The sequence below is a fragment of the Diceros bicornis genome, chromosome 4, assembly GCF_020826845.1.
Source record: "Diceros bicornis minor isolate mBicDic1 chromosome 4, mDicBic1.mat.cur, whole genome shotgun sequence".
NCBI lineage: Eukaryota > Metazoa > Chordata > Mammalia > Perissodactyla > Rhinocerotidae > Diceros > Diceros bicornis.
Window position 1 is genome coordinate 92484803 of NC_080743.1, and position 24903 is coordinate 92509705.

General features: G+C 38.8%; 2 protein-coding genes across 6 annotated transcripts in view; one reads left to right on the top strand and one right to left on the bottom strand.

The window, feature by feature from the left end:
• Positions 1–2866, bottom strand: part of DARS2 (aspartyl-tRNA synthetase 2, mitochondrial) — a 31291-nt gene extending 28425 nt beyond the window's left edge. For 3 of the 4 annotated variants that reach the window (XR_009219868.1, XM_058540045.1, XM_058540042.1), the window contains exons 1-2: positions 2674–2866; positions 1345–1444 (exon numbers count right to left, since the gene is read on the bottom strand). Coding sequence is in view for 3 of the 4 variants with exons in the window: in XM_058540045.1 (XP_058396028.1) it covers positions 1345–1444; positions 2674–2827 (254 nt within the window). In the remaining variant the exon portion in view is untranslated. Of the gene's footprint in view, positions 1–1344; positions 1445–2099 lie in introns of all 4 variants that reach the window. The other variant, XM_058540044.1, reaches the window with a different exon arrangement.
• Positions 2754–24139, top strand: CENPL (centromere protein L). 2 transcript variants are annotated; one of them, XM_058540046.1, is made up of 6 exons: positions 2754–3333; positions 3445–3536; positions 7532–7708; positions 9878–10129; positions 16595–17137; positions 19875–24138. In XM_058540046.1, exons 3-6 carry the CDS (start codon positions 7535–7537, stop codon positions 19944–19946), a joined length of 1041 nt encoding a protein of 346 aa, XP_058396029.1. In that variant the 5' UTR covers positions 2754–3333; positions 3445–3536; positions 7532–7534; the 3' UTR covers positions 19947–24138. The 2 variants fall into 2 exon arrangements, with proteins under 2 accessions (XP_058396029.1, XP_058396030.1); XM_058540047.1 differs by lacking the exons at positions 2754–3333; positions 3445–3536 and having other exon boundaries at positions 19875–24139.
• Positions 24140–24903: the final 764 nt, after the last annotated feature.

Consider the following 24903-nt stretch of genomic DNA (forward strand, 5'->3'; position numbering starts at 1 on the left):
TGCAATTACCTATGTAGCCTATTAATGAAAAAACAGACTTTTTTCATTTTCAATTTCAATTTTTATTGGCTATATATACAGCTTACTAATGTTACCCCGACGGCTCATTAATGAAAAGGCAGATTTTTTTTTAATTTTTAATTTTCTTTGGCTTAAGGCTTTATAAGAAAATTTTATTAAATTTGGAAACTTTCCACATATTAAAACCCAAAGGTAATATTTTAGAATATTAAAAACATCTTTTTGGTCATTTTTGGAATTAGCAATATAAGGTCTTTTCTCTTTCTAAAAAAAATATAATCTAAAATTTTCTAGAAGAGGTCTAACTACTAATTTAATACCTCTATAAACCATCAAAAGGTCCCCCAAATCCTAACATTTCAGCATTTAACCTACATTTCTCATACTGTCCTTAGTATTACGAAGAGGTACAGAAAGCCTCCTCAGATGTAGAGTTTAGGAGATAAAGTCACCAAATTTAGGGGTCAAATATCTACCCATTTGGGACATATTCTTTAGGAAGACCACACAATCTATGTATTTTGGATCTCTTCATTGTGAATCAATTTACTATTTAGGTATATTCTGGAATTTAGAGATGAACAACAACAACAAAATGGGCTCAGATAATCTTAAGGAATCATTGTTCACGTTTTTAGGCTTTTTGTCCACCTGAATTTAGAATAAAATAAGCTTTTTCATGCTATCAAAGCTTACCAGCTGGCCCATTCCCAATTACTGGTCCCAGGAACTCTTCAACCTTAGTAAGCCAAGGGACATTTCAGTCCATTTGGATCACACTTCATTATTATATCCTTCAACAGATGTTACCGGTACTTACTAAGAGTGACACTACTTGTGTCTTTCAAAACAAAAACAAAACTGAAAATTCAATGAATTCTGAGAATCTTGCAGGAGTTTCAAAGCTTTTATTCTTCTGACCAGTTGAAAATTAACAAAGGTTTGGAACTGTCTTAGGAAACCAACCACCATACATTCTTTTTTTTCGGGGGGGGGGGGGGCGGAGATCAGCCCTGAGCTAACATCCATGCTAATCCTCCTCTTTTTGCTGAGGAAGACTGGCTCTGAGCTAACATATTGCCAATCCTCCTCCTCCTTTTTTTTTTTTTCCCCAAAGCCCCAGTAGATAGTTGTATGTCATAGTTGCACATCCTTCTAGTTGCTGCATGTGGGACGTGGCCTCAGCATGGCCAGAGAAGCGGTGCATTGGTGCACGCCCGGGATCCGAACCCAGGCCGCCAGTAGCAGAGCGTGTGCACCCAACCGCTAAGCCATGGGGCCGGCCCCCCACCATGCATTCTTAAACTGTCTGCCTTAATTTACCTTCGGTATTGAATCCATCCACATAAGGTCACTTCCTGGCCTAAGTGAGAAGAACGCAATTCTCCACACGTGTTGGTCCGGGCAACAAAGCTACTGAATTCTTAAAAAAAGAAAAGAGGAGGAAAAAAAAGGTAAGATTAAAAACATATCATTTGCAAACTGCTTTAAAAATCAAGACTATCAAATCACACCATCTTAGGTATTTCATGTCAATGGATAAAATTTATAAAGTAAGTTGAAGTATGTAATTTGACTCAATCACTATTAAATTTACCTGCAAATGTGTCAAAGCCAAGTTTTGCCTTGTGTTAGGAAATCTAATTTTTTTGATCATCTAGCATTTACACTGACCTAAAATTACCGTATTCTTAATAGTGCACATTTCTTTCCCAAATGAAATAGGATCTTAGGGATTATCGAAGTTCGATGGTGCAGTAACTGGCTTTATATGACTCTAGAGGGAAAGTCACTTGAACACTAGAAAACACTATTCAAAGTATTTTCAAGTGTGAAAGAATTTTTTAGGCGGCTTCTTAGCAGCATCAACTAAAAGCAGAATAGCCTACCAACTTGGTTACTTTTTTGGCCTTTTTAACGTCCAGGGAAAAGACCACATATGTATAAGAAATGAAGAGAGTGAATGATCTGCTTCTACACATAAAGCTATCCAGTTAAGACTAAGGGGGAAATGGAACAAGAGCCCTCTGGGTGTAGAGAACAGGAGGAAGTGCTGTTGAGAGGACAGGACTCTTCACCTGGAATTCTCCTCTGTGAACTCAGCACCAGATTTCTGGAGAGAGAACCCCAGACCAGCGGGGTGGTCCTTCCGGTGGGGCTGGATAAACCCCTGTACAGCCGACTTAACCAATAGAAGAACATGTTGGAGCTGCAGGATGGCGAGAGACGCTCACGAATCCCACGCTGCCGGCGTTGGACGGTGGTCAAAAGTCAGTTTTGGAAATATACAAATCCCTTAAAATGCTAGGAGTTCTCACTCTTTCCCAATATTTAAGCCCTTCTCCGCTGAACATTCAAGTACACGCGTCTAGAAACTAGATAAAGCTGCAAGGTCTTTGGGGCCCTTGGGGAGTGGGTAGGGGTAAGACCTTTTTCCTCTCTCTCAATGCATCGCTTTCCACTTCTATTAACAAACAAAGCTGTGGCCAAAAGTTACGGGAGAACGATTCCACATTGCAACGCAAGGCGGGAGCCCGTGACCACGCAGAGGCGGAAAGGGCCGGTCACCAGGCGCACGCCCTTCCCTTCCTTCCACGCTTCTCCGAGGGCAGAACCGGAAAACAGGGAGGAACTCAGCCTCGCGTTTCAAACCTCCCAAGCTTGGCGTCCGAACTCGAGCCCTCAGAAGGAGGAAGGTGAGCAAATCCAAAACGTTCTCAGTACCCGAGCCCATACACACACCGCCGCTGGGAGCCCAGCGCTCCTCAACCCGTCCCCGAAAGCGCCCAACATACGGCGTAGGCATTCAACCAATCAGAGCAGAGGCGCCGCCGCCATGCTTACTACGGGCGGAAATTTGAAGGAAAGCTTAGCACCGGAAGAAGAGCACTGAAGAGGAACACCGTGCAATTAGGAAAGTGGACGGTGATGGAGAGGTCGCTCGACCTTGCCCTCAGTTCAAATGGCGACGCTAGTTGCTTCACTGACTTGAAATTGGCGCCAGGGAGTCTTCCTGCGTCGGGCCGCAGAGCGAGCCGGGAAACGATTTTAAACTGAGGAGGCGCTGTGGGTTGAATTGCGGCTTCTCAACGGCGGGATTTCGGATCTGGCCTTGGTCCCTGAAGGGCTCAGGTGGAGAGGGGCGAGTTGGGACAAATTGCCCCCTGCCCTTCCCCACCGCGAGCAGAAGCCAGCTCCGCAGGAACGAGGGTCGCAGAGCTGGGTGGCTGGGTCAGCGGAAATGTCCCTCCTGGGGTGAAGTCGCAGGGCTCACCTGGCGTCGGAGGGAGCGGAGGTCTCCTTACTGAGCAGGTTTGTGTCCCTCGGGAACCCACTTGTTGTGGAGCGAGAGGGAATTTGGGAGGGCCAGCGATTCCTCCGGACTCTCTCGTAGCTGTCATTTTGGCTGCTTTTTTACTTCAGGGGATTTCAGTCCTGCCGTAGTTCTGGATGCAGACTTGAAGAACGATTCGTGAGGCCGGAATGGGAGACAGCGTCATCACGGCATTTTGTTGGTAAGATGCTTTGTATTGATCCAGGACTGGCAGTAGACTTTATATTTGGCCCTGTTGTACGGTCATCATCTTTACAATACTTGTGTGTTTAGGTGTGTTTCACACTACGTGCTTAGCACTCTGCTAAGCATTGGTGTTGGGGCGGTTGGATTTAGGTATTGGTGGCAATGTAGAAAAGTGATTTAAGTCAGGGTCCCTTCCTTCATGGACTTACCACAAGAAAAATAACTAAGTTGTAATTGTGTGTTATGAACTATAAATGCAAGAGGAATTGGCGGATTGGTTTCACAAAGAATGAGATGAAGTTGATTTAAACCAAAAATTTTTGGTGTTAGGAATACTATCCATAGCTAGCTCTATGGATATGGCAAAGCTCCGCCTGAGGAGGTGAAGCCTGCGGGGTGGATTGGATTTGGTCGGACAAATGGAAATAGACATGTATTCTTAATTGGCGATAGGTTGAATAAAAAAAGTCAGGGAGCAGAGGCAAACATGACAGACGTGAAGAGCAGTAGGGTGATGATCATTCTAGGGTAGGGGGTGCATGTTTGGGTGCAGGGCAGTGGTTCTTAACCTTTTAAAAAATTGCCTACTGGACTTTTTTTCACCCTCCTCTCCCACCAAATACACATGCATATAGTGTTTTGCTTACAACTTTAGAGCGTTGTTGGATTTTGGAAAGGCTATTTGGAAAGGATCTTGGAGTAGGAACTCCTGAAGTAGTAGGAAATGAACCTGAATAAGATAATAAGATAGATAATGCAGTGCCTTGAAACCCAGACAGAGAAGTTCTGACTTCATTTCGAAGGTGTGTGGGAATTGTTACAGAATCTCAAGCAAGGTAATGACAAGGTAAAAGTGGTGTCTGTGGAAAGACTGGTCATGGATTGGGGAAGGGAGTTAAGACTGGGAACAAGATAGGTGGCTGTAATCAAGAATGGAAGTGAAGGCCAAATCTGAGAGGGCTAGTGTGTATCCTTTGAAGAAGTATGTGAGAATTTGATAATAAATTGGATGTAAAAGTGAAGTGGAGGGGAGAGTAAAAGATGACTAAGGTGTATTTTAAGGGGCAGGGAAGAAAATGAGAAGGAAGAATAGAATTATTACTGAGAGAAACAGGGTAGTTGGAAAGGAGAGATTGGTTGTGAAATAATGTTTAGCTTTGAACTTAATGAGTTTGAGGACACGAAAAGCTTAATGTCCTCCAGGACATTGGAAATGCTGGTGCAAAGGTCTGAAGATAGAGATTTAGGAGTCATGTGTAGAATGAATGTTTTCATATGGAGAATGAGAGATTTCAGAGTCTGGGGAGACACCCACTGTTGGGATAGGAGGAAGAACGGGAGTCAGCAGATAAATCAGAAGGAACTATAAGAAATAAGAAGGAGAAAAAACCCCTAAAAAATGAATGTCTGAAAAAACAAGGTAACAGAAAGTTTAGAGGAGTAAGGATGAGTGAACTTGATGAACCAAGTATTTGGCCATGGTTTTAGCAAAAACGTTGTTGGTAATTTCAAAAGTGGAGTTTCTTTATAGTGATGGATACAGAAGAGAGATTGCTGAAGATTTCCAATAAAATATTTATTAGTAAGTGGAGGCAGTAGTTGTATACCACATTTCCAGGAGATTGGTCTCAAAAGGAATGAGATGAATTGGATTTAAACAAAAAATTTCTAGTGTTAGGAATACTAGAATATGCTTGGCAGTGGAAGAAAAGTATCCTGTAGAGTAGAGATTAGAGATGATAGAGGTTTGAAATAAACATGGGAGGTGGCGTCCAAGGGAGATGTGAAGGAATGTGGGGACCCAGAATATTGGTTGAGGGGTTAGCTTTAGAAAGCAAGGAGGAGGACCTCTTTCCTTACAATTGGAAGGAATGATATTGGGACAGTAAAATATTGAGTCAAGATATATTTTTAACCTCTTAATTATTGAGCAGGGCAAAATTACACATTATGGAATTTGGAGCAAGAAGGTAAAATAGGTATAAATCATTTTCTAATCTTTAATGCGTGGATTGGGCTATTTCACATTACTGTTAACATTAATACTCAAGGGAAATGTCTTCTCAAAACCAACCCTCTCAGTGCTGATAGTCTTTTTCTCACCTAGATAGACTTTAAAATCTTTTTGGAATTCATAACATTTCTCTTTTAAGGAGTCAAATTCCGTAGGGCTTATTTTGCCTTGGAATTGGTCCTTGTTGAAAAGCAGTGTGGAAGAAGTAGATAAGAGCCCACGCTCTGGAGTTAGACTGTCTGGATTCAAATCCTGGCTCTTGTACTCTTTAACTCTATGACTTTGGCAAGTTGCTTAACTTCTCTGTCTTTCCATCTGTCGACTGAGAATCTAATAACCCACATCATGAGGTTGTTTGAGGATTAAATGAGACAATATTTGTTAAGGGCTTAGAAGAGTACCTGGCACATGATGAATAGTCAATAAATGTTAGCAATTATTCCAAATAACAAATTTGAAAGAAGCATTCTGTGTAGATGGGACTGATTAAAACTGCCTTTTAAGTAGATAATTCAGTATGCATTTGAAGCTAGAATGCTTTAGAGTAGCTGCTATTTAAATTGTATGGTACATGAGCTTGCTCTGGGCATTATTGGAGCTTTGAGAACTGTATGTTTCATTTATGGAGTTTTGTGCAAGATATAGAGGGTATTCTACTTTGACGTATTGAAATTTAAATATAGTAATAAACATAACTTTTCATTTGTGAAAAACTTTTTTAAAAGGGTAACTATGCCAGTACTTGGGAGTAATTATTATAACTTTTAAATCATAATTCCTTTCAGTGAAAGTTATAATTTTGGAGTTCTATGAAATACTTCTGTTCAATTAAACCAATACTATTTAACAATTAAAGAGCACTCAGCGTTATATTATGGTAATTATACAAGAGAAACATAAAGCATGGTTTCAGTCAAAGTAGTTTAGTCTTGCTGGGAAGAGAAGAAATGCCCACCAGGAAAATAATACAAGGAAGTATATGAATACTGGCCAAAATGAGTGGTACAGACTAGGTGATGGAGGAGAGCTGTGTAGGCTGGTTTATTATTAATCTCCAAAGATTTTATAGAACACTTTTGAGGGATTTTGTTAGACTCATCTAGAGGGTTTTTGGGCTTTTTCAAAATATTTATTCCTGAGATCTCATTCTACTCCCCCCCTCCCCCACCACCACACACACACATTGGTTCTAGGAATCAGCCGCTAATACAGACAGAAGTGTATAATATCAGTGTTCTGGGAAAAACGGTTAACAGAACTCTACTACTAGAAAGGGCATCAAATTCAAGCATGGCCTTAAAGGAGGTGGAATGGAAAAAGGACACTTCAGATAGGGAATATAGTTGATAGGCAAAAACATGAAGACAAGAATATGTTTACGTGTAGGAGAAGTAGGAGGGTAAGGACAAGCTGAATTATGCAAGATCTTAAATACCTGGCAGAAGAGTAGAAGTTATCTAATCATTGTAAAGGTTTGCACAGGTAACTAATTAAAGTGCCATTTCTGAAGAATAGATTACCCTTAGATATAGAAAACACTTGGTTATCCTAGTAAGAATCTGGCTAAGGAAGTAGCTTTGAGAATGGATGACAGGGACGGTTGAATGTGCTTCGTGACTACATGTGAAAGAATATAAATGGGCACCTACTTAAATGAATTTAAATTAACTTAGAAAATTGACAGGAATTTGAAAATGGACCAGCTAGCTTTTGGAAGGAGGTGGATGGGAAGGAGTTGAATTTAGTTTTGAGAATACTGTGTTTGAGGTATCTAAGATATTCATAAAAATAGCCTATAGCCAATGAGAAATACAGGACTTGGTTGAAAAGTCAAAACTGGGGGGGTGTGGGGGGAGTGAGGGAGAAAGAGAACTAATTCCTTTACAGGGAGGAGTGGAATCAGTGAAACTGAGCATGAATTAACTTTTTACTGTTCAGAATTCTGGTTTTATTATTTTTATTATCTTTTTATGTAGACCATGGATTCTTGTGATACACCAGAATCGACTCCTAGACAAAGTGCCTCCTCAAGGCTTAAAGACTACTTTATAGGTGCCACTCCTCTGCAGAAACGATTAGAGTCAGTCAGGAGGCAGACTTCATTTGTCCCCACTCCACCTCGAAGGAAAATTCCCCAGTGTTCACAGTTGCAGGTATGCTTCTTGTGTTCTTTTGTGTTACTCAATAATTGAGAATATTTGTGAACAAAGCATTTCAATTTTTGATAGTATTTATAGTATTTTTAGTATCTTCTTAATCCCTCAGGTAATAAAATAAATGAGAAACAGCTAAAACAAACAATTATTCACACTATCAGTACCTCCTCTGTTGTATCTTTTAACCTCCTTTAATCTGGAACATTCCCACAATATTTCTTTGTCTTTTATGACATTGACATTTTTGGAGAACGTGGTTTCCTCCTCTCCCCTTTTTAAATAGAATATTCCTCATTTTGTATTTGTCTGAGGTTTCCTCATGATTAGATTGAAGTTATGTTTTCTTGGCTGGGGTACTGCATAGTTGTGTTGTGTCCTTCGTGGGGAAAAACATCTGGTAGCATAGGTGATGTTAATTTTGATCATCCTGTCAAGGTGTTGCCCAGTAATTACCTTTTTATTCCCCTCTGCAACTAGTAAGCAGTCTTGGGGAGACACTTTAAGATAATACAAATATCCTATTCCTCTTCAAAATTTCCCCTAACACTTAATATCCATCATTTAACATTCATTGATAATTTTTGCCTGATCCCATCTTTATTATGATGGTTACAAAATAATGGTTTTCCGACTCCATTTGCTCCATATTTACTAACCGGCCTTTGGCATTCTATTGTAACCCCTTCTCATTTCTCCATTTATTTATTTGTCTATTTATTGGTATGGACTCACGAATTCCTGTTTTTCAAATTTTTCTAGTTAATTACTAAATTATTTTGGTGTTTAAATTGTCTCAGATTTGTCTGGTGGCAACATGCTCTGTTTTGACCATTCATAAACAACGCTGAAGGTATATAATGTTAGTAATTTATAATTTTACTGAAACATGAAATACAATACAACTGGTCAATACAAGTTTGGTGTGTATTTTAAGTCACTTAGCAAGGAGCCTGACTGAACCATCACCCACATCTTCCTTGTAACTTTGTTTTCTTGTCAATGTGTGCGTAGTATCTTTTGGGATATGAGAAAATTTTTACTTCTTTGTGAATACTTTCTTAAAGAAAAATTACTAGTGCTGGTAATAAAAGTGATGGTTCTTAACCAGAAAACAGAAAGTGTATATAAATTAAATATTGGAGTGTCCAATTCAATGCTTCCTTATCTCTATGATATAAATAATTTTGCCATACCTTTTGATAGTAATAAAAAATAGTATAACTTTTTAATAAAAGCGTGTAACTGTTTCCTTGAATACTCTAATCAGAACAAATATTTTTGTCAAGTACACAACTGTAGTGAAAGTTCCAAAAGATAGTTGGAGCTGTGAGACTGTACCAGGAAGTATGGATTCTATAGAAAAAAATTCAATTCAGGATAAAACCAGGAGCCTGTATGAGACAACCCTCAATAATGCCTTAGAGCCAACACAAATGATGATACCTGTGGTTCTAATAGAGCGTGGCAAAAATATTTCCAAGTATCTTTTTATTTAATCTACTGAATTAGGCACTGTGTCAGAGTGGATTTACTGCAAACAATTTTAAAATTTACTTAATTAAAACCAAATTAGATGCTCCAGGAATAGTTACTATTTTTAAAATATATAATTTGAAGTTTCTAAAACTGAAACACAAATATTCATCCAATAAATATTTATTGAACACCTGTTGGCTTTGTGCTAGGTGCTAGAGATGTGGTAGTGAATAAAAAATAGACAAAATCCCTGTTCTCATCAAACTCCTACTCTAGTAGGGAAGACAGACAATAAAAATCAGACAAATATATAATGTCAGATAGTAGTAAATGCTGTGAAAAAAATAAAGCATGTTAAGGAGATATAGAGTGACATAGTTGGAGTAGGTACAGGTGCTGCTTTAGGGTAGGGTGGCATCTTAAGTGACATTGGGCAGAGACCTGAATGAAGGAAAGGAACATACCACGTGAACACCTGTGGGAAGAGCATTCCAAAGGGAGGTACAGCAAATGCAAAGGCCTGTTCAAGGATCTTCAAAGAGTCCTGCAAACTCCAGTTTGGCTGGAGTACAAAGATCAGGTACCCAGTAATAGGTTTGTAGGTTTGAATTAAATACTTAAACTATTATGATTAAATTATTTACTAATGTTTCCTAATTCTTAAACTTCTTTTGTCTTGAGTTTTTTTAGGAAGATGTTGATCCTCAAAAGGTTGCATTCCTTCTACATAAACAATGGACTTTATATAGTTTAACTCCCCTATATAAATTCTCCTATACTAATCTCAAAGAGTATTCTAAACTTCTGAGTGCATTTATTGCTGCTGAAAAGCAAAAAGGACGTGCTGTAGAAGTGGGAGAAGACTTCGACATCAAAGTGATTTTCTCTGCTCTCTTAGGAATGAAAGGAACACAAAGAGACCCTGAAGCATTTCTTGTCCAGGTATAGTATGTAAGCAATGCTTGCTTTCTAGGGGGAAAAAATCTGCATTGTCTTGGTTTGGAAATTGTGGTTATTTTCTTACTGTTTTTAAAATTCTTAAGCTTGTGATTTATAACCTATTTCATGTCTTGTTTGACCAAATTATAATAATTAGATATGGCCAACTTAAAAAACAATTATTTTTCCTATTACAATATAATCATGTTTATTTTAGAAAACTTAGAGAATAAGTAAAATACAAAGAAAGTTAAAGACCACAGTTTAACATTTTGGTATACATCTATTTGGCAACAGACAATCTGAATAGGCCTATCTCTATCCAAGAAATTGAATCAGTAATTAATAACCTTCCAAATCAGAAAGTGCCAGGCCCAGATGGGTTCACTGGTGAATTCTACCAGATTTTTTTTTTTTTTTTTTTTTTTTTTTTGGTGAGGCAGATTGGCCCTGAGCTAACATCTGTTGCCAATCTTCCTCTTTGTGCTGAGGAAGGTTGGCCCTGAGCTAACATCTGTGCCCATCTTCCTCTACTTTGTATATGGGATGCCGCCACAGCATGGCTTGATGAGTGGTGTGTAGGTCCACACCCAGGATCTGAACCTGCGAACCTCAAGCTGCTGAAGCATAAACTTAACCACTACATCACCAGGCAGCCCCTCTACCAGACATTTAAGGAAGAAATTATACCAATTCGCTACAATCTCTTTCAAAGGATAGAAGCAGAGGGAATACTTCTTAACTGATTCTATGAGTCTGGCATTACCCTAATACCAAAACCAGACAAAGACATTATGAGAAAAGAAAACTACAGGCAATATCTGTCATGAACATAGACACACCTGTTTGGCTATCTGTATCTGTTAAAATTGGGATCATATTGCCCATACTTTTGCATTATGGCTTTTTTACTGATAATCAATGTTGTAGATAATGACTCATGTCATTAGGAATTTTACATTTTTGTAAATATATCTGTATATTTCTATGGTTTTTGCTATGATTCAATTCCTAGAAGTAGAATTTTCACAAAAAAATATGTTAACGTATCGTTACATATTGTGATATGTCATGCCCAGTTACTCTCAGAAATGTAATATTTTACATTTCTTCCTATATGTAATGTATAAAAGTAATATGACTATATTTTGATTTATTAAGAAACCAGATTTATTTTACTATTTATGCCTGCTACTTCTGTTTCTTCTGAGTTAACTCATCTTAGTTACTGATAAATTCTGAAACAGTTGAAAAGGCCTAATTTTGTTTGTTTTTTTTTTAATTATTTTATTGAGGCCATATTGGCTTATAATATTGTGTAAATTTAGGTGTACATTATTATATATCAGTTTCTGTATAGACTCTGTTGTGTCCACCACCAATAGTCTAGTTTTTATCTGTCACCATATATATATGTGCCCCTTTACCTCCACCCCCTTCCCCTCTGTAACCACGAATCTGTTCTCTTTATCCATGTGTTTGTTTATCTTCCACATATGAGTGAAATCATATGGTGTTTGTCTTTCTCTGTCTGGCTTATTTCACTTAGCATAATACCCTCAAGGTCCATCCATGTTGTTGCAAATGGGATGATTTTGTCTTTTTTTATGGCTGAGTAGTATTCCATTGTGTATATATACCACATCTTCTTTATCCATTCATCCATTGACGGGCACTTGGATTGCTTCCGTGTCTTGGCTATTGTGAATAATGCTGCAATGAACATAGGGATGCATAAATCTCTTTGAATTGTTGATTTCATGTTCTTTGGATAAATACCCAGTAGTGAGATAGCTGGATCATATGGTATTTATATTTTTAATTTTTTTGAGAATTCTCCATATTGTTTTCCATAGTGGTTTACCAGTTTGCATTCCCACGAGCAGTGTATGAGGGTTCTCTTTTTTCCACATCCTTGCCAATGCTTGTTATTTCTTGTCTTGTTATTTCTAGCCATTTTGACAAGTGTGAGGTGATATCTCATTGTAGTTTTGATTTGCATTTCCCTAAGAATTACTGATGTCGAACATCTTTTCGTGTGCCTGTTGGCCAACTGTATATCTTTGGAAAAAAGTGTTTGTTCGTATCCTCTGCCCATTTTTTGATTGGGTTGTTTGTTTTTTTTGTTGTTCAGTTGTGTGAGTTCTTTATATATTTTGGAAATTAACCCCTTGTTGGATATGTGATTTGCATATATTTTTCTCCCAGTTGGTGGGTTGTCTTTTCATTTTGTTCACGGTTTCCTTTGCCTTAGGTCTGCTCTATTCTTTATGCTTTATGCATTATTTTTTATCTCGTTAATTGTATTCTTCATCTCCAGAATTTGTTTGGTTTTTTTTTTTTTTAGAACTTCAATCTCTTTGGTGAAGTATTCCTTCTGTTCATTAATTTTATTCCTCAGCTGATTGAACTGTCTTTCTGAGTTTTCTTGTAACTGTTGAGTTTCTTTATGACTGCTGTTTTGAATTCGCTGTCAGTTAGATTGTAAACTTTTGTGACTTCAGATTTGGTTTCTGGAAAGTTGCTATTTTCCTTCTGTTTTGCAGTGTTACTGCAGTTCTTTGTGGTGTTTGATGAATTGATCCCTCTGCCACTGTAATTGTGGTAGTAATCACCTTCTCTTATTTGGGTATGGCTTTGGTTACTTTGATTCTTGTTGCTTCAGTCCTGTGTTCCTCCACTGGCTCTCCATGGTCTCGGATGCTGTTTTCCTGTGCACCACTTGTGTTGCTGTTCCCCAGTTGTCTGGGGGTGTTCATTGCACCACTGCCAGGGGTGCTGGGTTCATGGGTGTCACTGTCGCTGGTGGGGGCCCAGGTGCCCGGGTTCTTGCATGCAGCCCCTGCTGCTGGTGAGTTGGTGTTGGGTGTGCGGCTGCTGGGGGCTGGGTGCTCCCACCCTGTCTGCTTACAGTTGTGCAAGTTGGGCCACTGCCTCTGCTGGGGCTCCAGGGACTGTTGACTGTTGCAGGGTGGGGCCGCTGCTGCTGCCCCTTGGGTGTTTTCATTCACAGGGCTGCCACCAGCCTTCTCTGCTGTCCTGGGGGCATTTGTGCATGTGGGGTTACCACTGGCTTCTGCCACCTCTCCTTGGGCATTTGCATGCATGTGGGTCTGCTGCCGCCCCACCAATGCTTGGATGCCTGGGGCTGGGCTGCCCTCACCTCCACTCAGTCGTGCAGGTCGCTGCGTGAGGATCAGAGTCCTGAATCACTACTGCTGGGAGTGGTGGGGGGACCTGCTCCCATAGTCCAGTTCTTCACGGGATCCAGTCCCCCTACCTTCAGATGTATAGCTGCCTTGTCTCTTAGGCATCCACTTGTGCTGTGTAGGGGACCTTTTGTTGGTCAATGGATGTCCGTTTGGTTGTAATTCAGAGGGGAGAGATGAAGGGAACCTCTCACTCTACTGTGATGCTGACGTCACTCTCCTTGTTTATTTGTATAGATCAGGGGTCAGCAAACTATGGCCAAATCTGACCCATTGCTTGTTTTTGTAAATAAGGTTTTTTTATTGGAACAGAGCCACTTTAGCTTGTTTCATATTGTCTGTGGCTGCTTTTGTGCTACAGGAGCAGAGTTGAGTAGTTGCTACAGAGACCATATATGGCTTGCAAAGCCTATAAAATATTTACTATCTGGCCCTTTATAGAAAAAGTTTGCTGAAAACTTTGGTAAAAGTTTGGTATAGATCCTGGTATTGACAAGGATCTCAGGATTCCTAGGATTAGGTTCTGGTACATATAACAGAAAGCCTAAATAACAGAGGATTCAACAAGATAGAGCTTTATTTGTATTACAAAAAGGTGTCTGGAGGTAAGCTGTGTAAGGCTGGTATATGCTTCATGAAATTATTAATAATCTAGCCTCCTTCTATCTTCTCTATGATCCTTGGTGCATGACATCCATCTGTGAGGTCACCTTATAGTCTAAGATGGCTCCTGGAGCTCTAAATATTATATTCAAGTTCCAGGCAGGAAGTAGGAGGAAGATGGGAAGGGCAAACAGGATGCCCACCACTGAGTAAATCTTTTTTTTTTTTTTAAATTATTTATTTATTTATTTATTTTGTGAGATTGGCCCTGTGCTAACATCTGCCAATCCTCTTCTTTTTCTGCTGAGGAAGACTGGTCCTGGGCTAACAACCGTGCCCATCTTCCTCCACTTTATATGGGACGCCGCCAGAGCATGGCTTGCCAAGTGGTGTGTCGGTGTGCACCTGGGATCCGAACTGGCCAACCCCGGACCGCTGCAGCAGAACGCGTGCACTTAACTGCTTGCGCCACTGGGCCGGTCCCTGCGTAAATCTTTAATGAGACTTGCTTAGACCCAACAACTTCTCTTTACATCCCAGTAGGAAGGGAGATTAGAAAATTTTTCTTTTTTAGTAAGAGCACAGTTTTATGGTGGAAGGAAAAATAGACACTGGGTAGGCAATTAGCAGTCTCTGTCAAGTGAGGTAGTTGATGCCCAGAGCAGTTATGTGATTTGTATGTCATCAGGCAAGCAAATGTTCTTGTGAGGAATAGTAGTGACCTGTTGAATTCCTAGTATAGTGTCCTAATAGTTTTCAAATTAAATCTCATTTCTTGACAGGGTTATGGGACTCTTGGGTCATGAAAGTGCAATAGACGTAATATATCTGGGCTTTAAGGTATTTGAGAGTCTCTTATAGTCTCTTGAACAAGAAGGAGAAATATGGTAAAAATAAATATTTAAATGATCATTTCTAAAGGGATATGATACTGGACTGTGATCTTTACCTTGTCCTGGTCAAACTTTAATTAAAATTTCTATGAGGGGCCAGCCCCGTGGCGTAGTGGTTAAGTGCGAGCACTCTGCTGCTGGCGGCCTGGGTTTGGATCCCAGGTGCGCACCGAGGCACCGCTTGTCAGGCCATGCTGTGGGGGCGTCCCATATAAAAAGTGGACGAAGATGAGCACGGATGTTAGCCCAGGGCCAGTCTTCCTCAGCAAAAAGAGGAAGATTGGCATGGATGTTAGCTCAGGGCTGATCTTCTTCACCAAACAAAACAAAACAAAACAAAACTCAAAACTTTTTTTTTTTTTTGTGAGGGAGATCAGCCCTGAGCTAACATCCGTGCTAATTCTCCTCTGTTTGCTGAGGAAGACCGGCTCTGAGCTAACATCTATTGCCAATCCTCCTCCTTTTTTTTTTTCTTCCCCAAAGCCCCAGTAGATAGTTGTATGTCACAGTTGCACATCCTTCTAGTTGCTGTACGTGGGACGCGGCCTCAGCATGGCCGGAGAAGTGGTGCATTGGTGCGCGCCTGGGATCCGAACCCCGGGCCGCCAGTAGCGGAGCGCGCACGCTTAACCGCTAAGCCACCGGGCTGGCCCCAAAACACAAAACTTCTATGAATATCTGGAAGGTGTGTTTATGATGTAATTTACACATTTAAAGTTTGAAGTGTTAGTCATTCTACTGGAAAATATAATCAAGCTTCTAAAAGAGCTGAATGTATTGGCACAATGGGCCAAATTGAAAGAGATTAAAATTTTAAGAGGGATAAGTTTACTGCCTCAATGTAGGTTGGGGGGGATTTACCTATTACTAGTGAAAATGAGTATGTAGGGCTAATTTATGTAAAGTTGTCACCAAAAAACCAGAAAACTACTCTAGGATTATATTAAAAGGTATATAATCTAGGTTAAAGATGATGACAGTCTTGTAATTAATGAGTTTTTTGAAGTAATTATGTTCGGTTATCAATGAGCACCATGCAGAAGAATTTCAGAAAAGGGTGACCAGGATAGTGTGAGAACTTGAATGTATGTCATAGGAGGAATGATTGAAGAAACTGGAGATGTTGAACTTGGCAGTACATATGATAGGGATCATCAGATGTTTGAAGTCTTCCTCAATGGAAGAATTCAAGCACATTGGATTTGGTGACCTTTTACAGTCCCTTCTAAAGTTGAGATTTTGAGATTTTGGTGGGGGGGATACTGTACCTGGTTATGCCATATTGGCATCCCTTATTTTGCATTTTGGTTGCACCAAGATCTTACCATATACCATATCTCTAGGCTATAAGAATATTAGGGGAAAGGTCAATTAATTTTTTTTTTATTTTATTTATTAATTTTTTTCCCCCAAAGCCCCAGTAGACAGCTGTATGTCATAGTTGCACATCCTTCTAGTTGCTGTATGTGGGACGAGGCCTCAGCATGGCCGGAGAAGTGGTGCGTCGCTGCGCGCCCGGGATCCGAACCCGGGCCACCAGCAGCGGAGCGCGCGCACTTTACCGCTAAGCCACGGGTCCGGCCCAAGGTCAATTAATTTGATAAATTCTAACAATGATTAGGGAGGCTATTTTCTCTGTGTTTTTTGGCAAGTAATACCACAGATTTTATTTTTTAATGTACAAATTAATTTCGAAATTGTGTAATTTAGGAGGAAATGTACTTTTGAACTTAATTAACCTGTTTTATTTTCTTTCTTTGTAGATTCTGTCAAAATCTCAATTGCCATCTGAGAACAGAGAAGGCAAAGTGTTGTGGACTGGTTGGTTCTGCTGTATATTTGGAGACAGTCTTCTGGAGACTGTTTCAGAAGATTTCACCTGTCTACCCTTATTCCTTGCAAATGGAGCAGAGACTAATACAGCCCTAATTGGAACCTGGTTTCAGAAAACTTTTGACTGTTATTTCAGTCCCTTAGCAATCAATGCTTATAATCTTTCCTGGATGGCTGCTATGTGGACTGCATGCAAAATGGACCATTATATGGCTACTACTGAATTTCTTTGGTCTGTACCCTGTAGCCCTCAAAGTCTGGACATTTCTTATGCCGTACATCCGGAGGATGCAAAAGCTTTGTGGGACAGTGTGCACACAACACCTGGGGAAGTTACTCAGGAGGAAGTTGACTTATTTATGGACTGCCTTTATTCACATTTCCATAGGCATTTCAAAATTCATTTATCAGCCACAAGATTGGTTCGTGTTTCAACATCTGTAGCTTCAGCACATACTGATGGAAAAATAAAGGTTAGTTTGAACAAATCTAGTTAAGTAATTTTTCCTTATTGTTGCATAGATTTCAAAATGTATGGTGATTGTATCTTCCACATTGAAGAAACACCTTTGAATGTCTGCCAATTCAAGACAGTAGAGAGATTTTATTTTATGCTTTATGGATGATTCACGGAAAAGTCTTCAGCCTTCGAGATTCAGCTTTATAATGGAGGGATACTATACATTGTGTGCTACAGTTTTGGTAATAATATGAATTATTCTGTAGTAACTTTGAAACTTTCAGAATTGTTTGTTGTCAAACTTGGAAATAATTATCAGAGTAACAGAGGGTTTTGTGTGTTAGATAAGAAAATTATAGCCAGAAACACAGAACTAAAATATCGTCTTTATATTTTAGGCTTTTCTATCCCTAATAGGAAAGAAATAATAGAGACATTGTTTTACTCTGTATGAAATCATTATCCAAGGAAGTATCAGAAATAAACTGAAAGTAGGCACTTAAATATATTAATATATTTAGGGGGCCAGCCCGGTGGCGCAAGCGGTTGAGTGCGCGCGCTCCGCTGCGGCGGCCCGGGGTTCGCTGGTTCGGATCCCGGGCGCGCACAGATGCACTGCTTGGTAAGCCATGCTGTGGCGGCGTCCCATGTAAAGTGGAGGAAGATAGGCACAGATGTTAGCTCAGGGCCGTCTTCCTCAGCAAAAAAAGAGGAGGATTGGCGGATGTTAGCTCGGGGCTGATCTCCTCACAAAACAAACAAACAAACAAAAAAAAAAGTAAAATATACTAAATACAGCTAAAATAAACACTCATTTAATATTGGTCTTGTCACTGTGTTAGAAGTTAAATATACCTTAACTCTAATCTGTAGAGCAACTCTGTAGTTAGGTGTTTTTATCCACATTTTATTTTTAGAAGAAGGAAACTGAGGCCAAGATTGATTTAAGTGACACACAAGATAGCTTAGTAAGAGGGGGAGTCAAGATTTGAACGCTTATCTCTTAGGTTCTGAGAAGTTCATACTTTGTCTATATAAGCACTGTATTAGTGCTTTTCAAACTGGAGGTCACAGTGCCACAGTAGGTTGGGAAATAATTTCTATGGGAAGAGAGCAGTTTTAAAAAACAAAAGAAAGAAATAGAATAGAAAATATAAAAATGAGAGGCTATCATATATGGTAAGGGTATACATTTGCTTGTACTGGGTCATGATGTTAAATTTATTTGTTACTATGGTTTGCAGTAAAAAATTTGAAAGATTATACTATGCCATATTACCTTGACATCATAAAGAAAAATATTTACATTTTAGCACTTCAGAATTCAATGTTCATGAAGTCCTTATATACTTTTTTTTTTTTTTTTTTTTTTTTTTTTTTGTGAGGAGATCAGCCCTGAGCTAACATCAGCCAATCCTCCTCTTTTTTTTGCCGAGGAAGACGGCCCTGGGCTAACATCTGTGCCTATCTTCCTCCACTTTTATATGGGACGCCGCCACAGCATGGCTTACCAAGCAGTGCGTCGGTGCGCGCCCAGGATCCGAACCAGCGAACCCCGGGTCGCCGCAGCGGAGCGCGCGCACTTAACCGCTTGCGCCACCGGGCCGGCCCCAGTCCTTATATACTTTTAAATTTTATTTCTATATGCCCACACTCTAGTAATAAACTACGTTTAAAAACTATTTTAGGGCCGGCCCCATGGCTTAGCGGTTAGGTGCGCGCGCTCCGCTGCTGGCGGCCCGGGTTCGGATCCCGGGAGCGCACCAACACACCGCTTCTCCGGCCATGCTGAGGCCGCGTCCCACATACAGCAACTAGAAGGCTGTGCAACTATGACATGCAACTGTCTACTGGGGCTTTGGGGGAAAAAATAAATAAATAAAAATTATAAAAAAAAAAACAAAACTATTTTATATAATGTGTTCTTATCCATCTATGAATATTAGGGTGGTTTTAAACACATTTATTTTATCTGGTCTATTCTAAAACTAAGAGCCTCTTAATGATGTAAGATAGTAACTGTGGCTCCTAGGCTCAAATAATGCCATGATGATGGCTAACATTTATTAAGCACTAACTTGTGCCAGGCAGTATTAAGCATTTTATGTATACTGTTTTGTTTAGTTTTCACAATAACCTGTTTATATAGGTTGTAAAGAGGAAACTGTAGCACAGAGGATAAGTAGGTTCTCTAAGATCACACAGCTAATAAGTGGGGTCAGAATTTGAACCCAGTCATCTGACTCAAAACCTTGTGCTTTTAACTGCAACACTGTACTGCCTCTCTAAAGTTTGAAATTAATGTGTTAACCAGATTTCTGCCATCTGCTTAGTTTCTAAAAGATACTTTTGGAATTGTATATCCCTTTGAGAAAAAGGAAGCTATGCAACCTCTTTCTAGACAATGTAGATACTCAATTTTCATACAAGTCCAAAGGGTTCATAGATACCCTTTCCTCCCCTCACTCCTTAGGCAGATAGTCATTCCATGGAAGCCAGGATAAATAAGAACCCTTGTCTACTTACTTCTAAGCACCATTGACTAATAATTGTAAATTTATTAGAGTTAGTAGTCTTCATTGAATAAAATCTATTTGACTTAGAGCAGCGGTGGTTTGGGTCCATATTTGTATCTTAGCTTATAGATATGGAATTTAAAATAAGCCTGGAATATATCAAATATCAAACTGCTTTGTTATCATAATTAATTCTACTTTAAATGTTGTCTTTTTTTTTTTTTTTTTTTTCAGATTCTGTGTCATAAATACCTTATTGGAGTGTTGGCATATTTGACAGAACTGGCAATTTTTCAAATTGAGTGAGGCCTTGTGGGGACTATAAATTATGGATTATATACCTTTTTCTCTCTGATTATTTGCCTAATTCTTATGCTGAGAGGGACTGCAGGAGAAATGAGCATCTATCTCTACATCTGTTTTCCTTACAGTGCCTTTAGAGTTGCCCAGATGAAAGCCAAGAAGGATCTAGAAGAACAAAGAAGGTGGTAGTGGATGAACCACAGCCAGGTCCTCGTGTAATAGTCATGATGATCTGGGATGCCAGTCTCTAGAAAATGCTGAGTTGTTTATTTGTTGGCCATCTTTCTAAAAAATATATAATGTTTATTATGTCAAACTTTTAGGGTTCAAATGAAATTAATATTTTTGATTGGGGTCTTTAAAACTTTTAATCCCTGTTAAGCATTTTAGACTTACATTCAGAGATAATTTCTCTCTTCTAAAGATATTTTCCTAGCATCATTTTGCTGTAGAGAACTGGCAATCAAAATCCTCTCCAAAGGAAACTAAAGATTAATATACATTTTTTAAGCCACTAATATGCTTCTGTTTTTAATACTCTTCAATTCTTATTGCAATGTTGAATTAAATATTCGCTTTTAAACTGAAGCAGTGTGTTTATCAGGGTCTTGGTGACAGATTTTTAATTAATGTCTCAGGAGTGGGAAGTCCTATGCTTTTTCTCTAGCACAAAAGTTACAAACCAACAATTATATAGAATTGTACAAATTGTAGAGTTGAAAGGCACCTGTGAGCCTCTTTTGAGGGCAGAAATTTTCTTGTTTAACTTTCATGTCCCTAATATTGTTTTAGCACAGTGCTTGGTAAATATCTGTAGATTAAGTGAATGAATTTTAACCCACTCTTCCATTTTACAGATGAAAACTATGAGGTTAAGCAATTTAAGAGACTTGCCCAAGACGTTGTATCTAAATCTCTTCTTTTTACTTACTGAGCATAGGAAGATTTTGTTTTACTTTAGAAATAATGTTTTTCAAAATCTTGTTTGAAGGAGAGTAACTTTAATAGGCTGTCATTCTAAAAACAAAGATTAACTTTTGGAATGGGTATTATTTCACATGTATTAGGAACAGCAGAGGTAGTGGAAAAAGCAGCGGGTTTGGAGTCGGACATGCATTCATTCAACTAATATTAAGCTCCTACTGTGCACTTAGAGTTATATTGTAATAGGCATTTAGCAGTGAAGACAAAAAAACATCCCTGTCCTGTGGAAATTATATGCTAGTGGAGGAAGGCAAACGATAATTTCAGATGGAGATAAATGCTATAAAGAAAATAAGGCGGTGCAATATGAAAAAGGGTGACTGGGATGGGGCCTGCTTTACATACAGTTGTCAAAGAAGGTCTCTCTGAGGGAGTGACGTTTGAGCTGAGTCCTGAACGGTGACAGGGAACTGGCTGTGTGAAGATCTGAGGAAGGCTGTGCTAGGTGGGTGAAACTGCAGGAGCAAAGGCCAGGAGGTAGGTAAGAGCTTGGCTTATTTGAGGAATAAAGGAAGTCTGTGGCTGGAGCATAGTGAGTAAAGGTGGAGTAGGAGAGGAAGCTGAAGAGGTTGTGCAGCAGGGACTTTTTCCATGGTGTTATGTCTCCCAGTTTTTGGCTGGACATGTGGCTGCCCAGAATCAAGACATTTCCGGCCTTCCTGATAGGTAGGTATAGTCATATGATAAGTTCTGACCCATGGCATGTAAATGCAAGTGTCATGTAAAGCTTCCAGGAATCTTCCTTAAAAAATAGCGGGGGTGTACTCCTGGCCTTTTTCTTATTCTTCTTTCAACTTTGCTGCTTGGAACACATAAAATGACTGGTACTATAGCTGCTCTTTTAGGTCACAGGGATGAGGGACAGGACCTAGGGATGACGGAGCATGGCATGGAAGGAGTTTGTGCCCTGAGGACTTCTTGAAGCTGAACCCCAGTGCCAGCTTTGGCAGTCTTCCTCCAGACTTATGTGTCAGAGAAGTAAACTTCTATCTTATCTAAGCTATTGTTATTTTGAGTCTCTTGGTCATAGCCAAACATAATCCTAACTGATACAGAGACACAAGATCTGTATCATCTGAGTTTTTATAGATACTGTGAAGAGATTGGATTTTATTCTAAATGCACTGGGAAGCCACAGAACTTTTCAGGAGGAGAGTAATATGACCCAATTTGTCTTTTATAAGATTTTATAAGATATGAGGGAGAATGAGTTGTAGGTGGGCAATAGTGGAAGAATGAAAGCAGTTAAAAGGTTTTTCGAAATGGTACATCCTCTATGGAGAAGTTAGCTGTATCTTGCAAAATTATGTGTGATTTACCCTTTGATAAGCAATCCCACTTCTAGGATTCTATCCTCAAAATTCACTGGCAAAAATCCAAAATGAAGGATGTAAAAGGCTATTTATTACAAAAGTATTTGTAATAGCAAGATGAAAAAACAATCTAAATGTCCATCAGAGGGGGATTGGTTGAATAAACTATGGTACAGCTGCACAATGAATTACTACTATGCAATTATGAAAAGGTTTGAGGAAGATCTCTAACTGCTGTAGAGTGATCTCTAGGATATATCGTTATGTGAAAGAGCAAGATGTGGACAGAGTGTATAGTATGCTATCTTTTATGGAAGGAATGGGGGAAATATAAGTATATGTGTGTATTTCCTACATTTTCAAAATACAGTAGAAAGATAAACCAAAAACTAATAAAAGTGGTTACTAATAGGGGGAAGGAAGGAACTGGGTAGAGGGGACAGCAATGAAAGTGAAAACTTATTTGAATGTTTCTTGTTTATAGTTTGGAACCATGTAAGTGTTTTATATAATTATGAAACAAAATTAGATCAAAAAGAAAAAACAAAGCCATTCTTAAAAATGGAAAACAAATGAACTTAACTATATTAAGTTCATGCCATAATCACACAAAGAATTATTTTTAGTATCTTTAAATTTTAGTATTTTGACTGTACTTTGTCAGTGGGCTATATCCTAGCAGCAAAGGAATCTTAAATTGCATTCAGTTATCTTGTTATTAATAATATTGGTATTGCTGTTTTAGCACTATTTATAATAAGATAAAACATGTAATTATAACAATGTTAGGAACCAAGAGTTTCAGTGTAAGAGAAAAGATATATAATTATAAAATAAAGTAAGCTAAGTTGAAACTCTGTAATTTTAAATTTGAATTGGAAATATCAAAATGAACTCATTTATTCTTGAAATGCAAAAGATTTTGATGAAGTCCAATTTATCAATTTTTTTCTTTTGTTTCTTGTGCTTTTGGTGTTGTATCTAAGAAATCATTGCTTAACCTGAGGTGCCGAAGATTTACTTCTATGTTTTCTTCTAAGGATTTTATAATTTTAGCTCTTAAATTTAGGTGTATAATCCATTTTGAGTTAATTTTTATGTATGCTATGAGGAAAGCATCCAAATTCAGCATTTTGCATATGAATATTCATTTGTTCCAGCACTATTTATTGAAAAGATTATTATTTTCCCATTGAATTGTCTGTCACCTTTCTTAAAAATCAGTTGGCCATAAATGTTTGAGTTTACTTTTGGATTCTCAATTCTATTTCATTGCTCTATATGTCAGTCGTTATATGCTGGTACCACAGTGTCTTGATTAGTGTAGCTTTGCTAGTGGGTTTTGAAATCAGGAAGTGTGAGTCTTCCAGCTTTGTCTCTTTTTCAAGATTGTTTTGGCTATTCTGGATCTTTTGCATTTCCATAAGAATTTTAGGATCATCTGGTCAATTTCTGTAAAAAAGTTAGCTCGGATTTTGATAGTGATTGTGTTGAATCTCTAGATCACTTTGGGGGAGTAGTGCCATCATAATGATATTAAGTCTTTCGATCTATGAACATGGGATATCTTTCCATTTATTTACATCTTTCAAAATTTCCTTCAATAATATTTTATAGTTTTCAGTGTACAAGTATTGCACTTTTTTGTTAAATTTATTCCTAAGTATTTTATTCTTTTTTATGCTATTGAGAATGGAATTGTTTTCTTAACTTCATTTTTGCATTGTTTGTTGCTAGTATATAGAAATACAATTGATTTTGTATGTTGCTCTTGTATCCTGTGACCTCGCTGAACTTGTTTATTCTAGTAGTTTTTTCAGTGAATTCCTTAGGATTTTCTATATATATGATTCATGTTATTTGTGAATAAAGACAGTTTTACTTCTTAATTTCAACCTGGATGCCTTTTATTTCTTTTTCTTGACAAATTGCCTTGGCTAGAATCTCCAGTACAATGGCAGATAGAAGTGGTGAGAAGAAGGTCCAGTCTTATCTGTTCCTGATCTTAGCGGGAAAGCATATTTCACCATTAAATATGATGTTAGCTGTAGGTTTTTCATAGATGCCCTTTATCAGGTTTAAAGAAGTTCTTGTCTATTCCTAATTTGTTGAGGGTTTTTATTATAAATGGATATTGGATCTTATCAAAATTTTTTTTCTGCATCTATTGAGATGATTCATGATTTATTTTTCTTTTTTTTTTTTTTAATTTTATTTATTTATTTATTTTTCCCCCCAAAGCCCCAGTACATAGTTGTATGTCATAGTTGCACATCCTTCTAGTTGCTGTATGTGGGTCGTGGCCTCAGCATGGCCGGAGAAGCGGTGCATCGGTGCGCGCCCGGGATCCGAACCCGGGCCGCCAGCAGTGGAGCGCGCACACTTAACCGCTAAGCCACTGGGCCGGCCCAAAGATTTTATTTATTTATTTATTTTACCCCCAAAGCCCCAGTAGATAGTTGTATGTCATAGTTGCACATCCTTCTAGTTGCTGTACGTGGGACGCGGCCTCAGCACGGCCAGAGAAGCGGTGCGTCGGTGCGCGCCCGGGATCCGAACCCGGGCCGCCAGCAGCAGAGTGCGCGCACCTAACCGCTAAGCCACAGGGCCGGCCCATAATTTTATTTATTTTTTCCCCCAAAGCCCCAGTAGATAGTTGTATG

Excerpts from the sequence above, each read along its gene's own strand:
- CENPL (XM_058540046.1), top strand. The coding sequence starts at position 7,535 with ATGGATTCTTGTGATACACCAGAATCGACTCCTAGACAAAGTGCCTCC. Across the intron at positions 7,709-9,877 it reads CCCAGTGTTCACAGTTGCAG|GAAGATGTTGATCCTCAAAA; the intron begins GTATGCTTCTTG and ends GAGTTTTTTTAG. Across the intron at positions 17,138-19,874 it reads ATACTGATGGAAAAATAAAG|ATTCTGTGTCATAAATACCT; the intron begins GTTAGTTTGAAC and ends TTTTTTTTTCAG.